This window comes from Salmo salar, chromosome ssa14 (assembly GCF_905237065.1).
Source record: "Salmo salar chromosome ssa14, Ssal_v3.1, whole genome shotgun sequence".
NCBI lineage: Eukaryota > Metazoa > Chordata > Actinopteri > Salmoniformes > Salmonidae > Salmo > Salmo salar.
In genome coordinates, this window is record NC_059455.1 from 31,235,716 (window position 1) to 31,239,244 (window position 3,529).

Genomic DNA, 3,529 nt, shown 5'->3' on the forward strand with positions numbered 1-3,529 from the left:
ATTCATGCCAGATATTACATAGGTATACAATACAGACGTTTTATTTACTTACTATCTGAAATCAATAATATCAGATTATTAATGCCTATTTTACAAAGGAAAACAACTTTTGAGATTGAGATAATAAATGAGAATTTCCATAACTATTATATTATTCCAAATTGTTGTATTATTTGTTTATTGTTATAGTTCACTTCAAGTTTTAGTAGGCTATTAAAATACAGTGTCATGTAATCGGCTAGTGGTATTTTACTTAATGTATGCGAGGAAAATATATTTTATAGAAAGAGAGCTCACTGTTAATTTTCTGAGAGCAGACAGATGCTATATATAAAGCACAAATCACCATCTCTAAAACTATAGCTAAAACAGCAATAATAATGCATTTAGATACATACCTTTAATATAAATTGATTTATTAAGTCAATATACTTTACAGTATTTCCTTGTTTGGTTATTTATTTTTCTTCACATATTCTTTTTCTCTCACAAACAGCTGGCGAATACAGTTCTTACAGTAGCCTACCAAAAATGAAAACTTTGTAAGGTACATGCAAAATGTGATCAACGAAACGATACCAAATACGACAAGTTTGAAATAGCTTCACCGAATGAAGCACATGCAGATAATAAACAGAACAGTTATAGGCCCTAGATATAAATATTTTAGAAAATAATGTTTACAATCTCATTTCATAGGTGCTGTCTGTGTCACCTGACACATATAATATTTACAAATGTACAAACAATAAATAAAACATGATATCCTATTTGACAAATTAATTAATCTGCCAAGCGATAACATGATATCGTATGTTGTCAAGTTGATCGGACATTATGTCTCTTGTGATGTAAAAAGTAATCTTGCTGACCAAAAAAATCCATCCCTTTTTGTGCTTCATGCATTTAACAACCCAGAACATTCTTTTGTCAGCATTAATGTCCGTTTCTTTTTTAAAGTTTAGGCCAGGATAGTTCATCATGGCCTTGTTTGCTCTATCTGTTGGTGTTGACTCCTCACCGCAAACCTGTTGACGTGCACTGGAATGGGGACCACAATTTTGGGGTTTCTCACAGGCTCCCCCGACCTGTTATTGACGTTTCCCGCTTTGATTCTTTTCCATTTGGCCCTACGATTCTGGAACCAAATTTTGACCTGCACCTCGCTCAATTTAAGTGCGTGTGCTATTTGAGAGCGTTCTGTGAGCGAAAGGTACTTTTTACAATGAAATTCCTTCTCGAGTTCAAGTAGCTGCTCGCTTGTAAAAGCTGTCCGTCTCCTTCTGCTCTTTCCCGCTGAGCTTCCTGGTGGTAAAGCTTCCTGTGACCCGGGTTTTAGTTTACTCTTTTGGGATAAAGAACCACAGTTGTTCCCATCGGAGAAGCTTTCGTTCTCGCTGTCGACTGCAGAGCTGTCATCTCGGTCACTGCAAACTGCGTCTGCTGATTTCAGGTCAAACTTCTCATCGTCAGAGCTGTACAATTTAGTCTCACCTAAAAAGTGACAATGAAGAAAGACAACATATATTACAACCAATTATGTTCAGCCTACACGTTTACCTCACAAATGCAAATTAGGCATTTATCTCTTTAGAAATTCAGAGACATTGTCTTGGCCACATAGGCCTCTAAAATGAAAATGGAATAGGCATGTTGGAGAGTTCGTATTCTGTGGTCTTTTCGTAAAAGGAAATGAGTAGGCCTATAGTGCCATTTATAACACCTCTATTAACGTAACATTGGCCAATGTCACTTTAAGTAAAAAAATGTGTTGAATAAAATTATGCCTAATGTAACAAATAGATTGAAGACAGTGTTTCACAAAATTGAGTTAGGCTAAACAATTCGACTTTTTGCACATTTGAAAGTGTGGTTTGTCATGAAACAATGTATTTGTGGAATAGTATGTTATGATGACAATTTCAGCCTTCTAAAAAGTGTGGATGGTGTCTTAAATTTCAGCATCATATTTGCCTTGGATAAACTGCGTGTAACTTTATGCTCAGCACTCAAGAGTGTCTTTTTGTGTTGCTAAATGTCTATGCAGTCCAGTCCAAACTATAATTTGGATGACGTTTGCGCGTTTTACGCATTTAGGTCTCAACGTGCCAATCTAACGGAAACGTATGGACACTGGGACTGGAGCTTACCTGGCATAGTTTGAAAAGTTTCCGAGAAGTTGAGTAAGTCCGACCCCTTGTCTCTTCCATGCAGATCATCTGAGTGGGGGCTCTCTTGTCTCCTCGTTCCAGGGTCTGCACTTAACCGAGGTCCGGGGAGCTCTTGGGGAGGATAGAAACTATCCGGCGGATCCGAGAAACTCGGCAGTGTTGTAGTGAGAGCCACCATGGACGGCATCCCCTGTCCCAAACTCGCACAGAATGTGTTGGTAAGACGTCCAGCGAAAGATGCCAACGGCGCCAAAGGAGGTATGCCAGACGGTAAATGTGAATGAGATAAAGATTGAGGAATCATCAAGGGTCTGTACGGCATAAACATTGGGTAGCCCGTGTACAGCAGGTGTCCCGGCCGAGGCTGCGGAGTTCCTATCAAGGAGTCGATCGAAAACGCCGTCCCTTGGCCGCCCGGTCTCTGCATTGTGAAGAAAATTGTGGCTTATTTTTTCGAAAACTCAGGCGCCCCTTCCTTCCCTCAACAAATCGCCAAACCTTAGATTCAAAGGTCGAGTGAAGTTATTATGTCCCTTCGCTGCGATGTTATCCTGTTGACTAACCAGCTGCTCGAAACCTCCTCAAGCTTACTGAAACCTGACGCTTTCTTGTTTTGTGCCCACTCCCTGTCCCTCTATTTGTCACACACTGAGACATAAACACACGCTCTCCCTCCTCTACCTCTCCCTCCCTCCACTTCTTTCTCACTTCTATTCAATGGGCTCTCTCCCACACGCACGCACACACACACACACACACACACACACACACACACACACACACACACACACACACACACACACACACACACACACACACACACACACACACACACACACACACACAGAGAGAGCGCGAGAGCCCTAGCTTATCATCTGCAATACAAGAGGAATGAAAGGGGGTGTACCCTGGGGACTCATCCATCTTCCTCAAATTACGCTTCATTTCCTTTTTCAGTGTCGGACTTTTTGGCCGCCTCGAGAGGCGGTAGTTTCCCAGTGGATACCGAATAGACGGCCCCCCCCCACCCAGCTCTCCACCCCATTTGCCCGGACCACATTGACTGGAAGCGATGTGAGAGACTGCTTCAGCCCTTACCCTTCTATAATCGTTGACCACACCAACCCAATCAGCTATTATTAATTTTGATTGATGATAAGTAATTACTTTGGATTCAAGGGATGACATAAAACAACGGTGCTTTTGTTGAAATGTTGTGATGTATGGCATCGGGACGGATGGCATCGGAGTGGGCCGGGAGGAGAGGCAGATGTTTTTCCTCTCTTGAAAGAGTAAAGCTTTTCTATTCTCTCTGGCCAAAACAATGCGCTTGGCCTTAGAAAAGTGCGGTAATAATG

At 41.4% G+C, this 3,529-nt stretch overlaps 1 protein-coding gene across 1 annotated transcript; it reads right to left on the reverse strand.

Annotated features, from left to right (window-relative positions):
- Positions 1-441: 441 nt before the first annotated feature.
- Positions 442-2,907, reverse strand: LOC106569351 (homeobox protein GBX-1-like). Its single transcript, XM_014140645.2, has 2 exons — positions 2,151-2,907; positions 442-1,494 (listed from the first exon to the last, which is right to left on the reverse strand). The coding sequence occupies exons 1-2, from the start codon at positions 2,596-2,598 to the stop codon at positions 980-982; spliced, it is 963 nt and encodes a 320-aa protein (XP_013996120.1). The 5' UTR covers positions 2,599-2,907; the 3' UTR covers positions 442-979.
- Between the last annotated feature and the right edge of the window lie 622 nt (positions 2,908-3,529).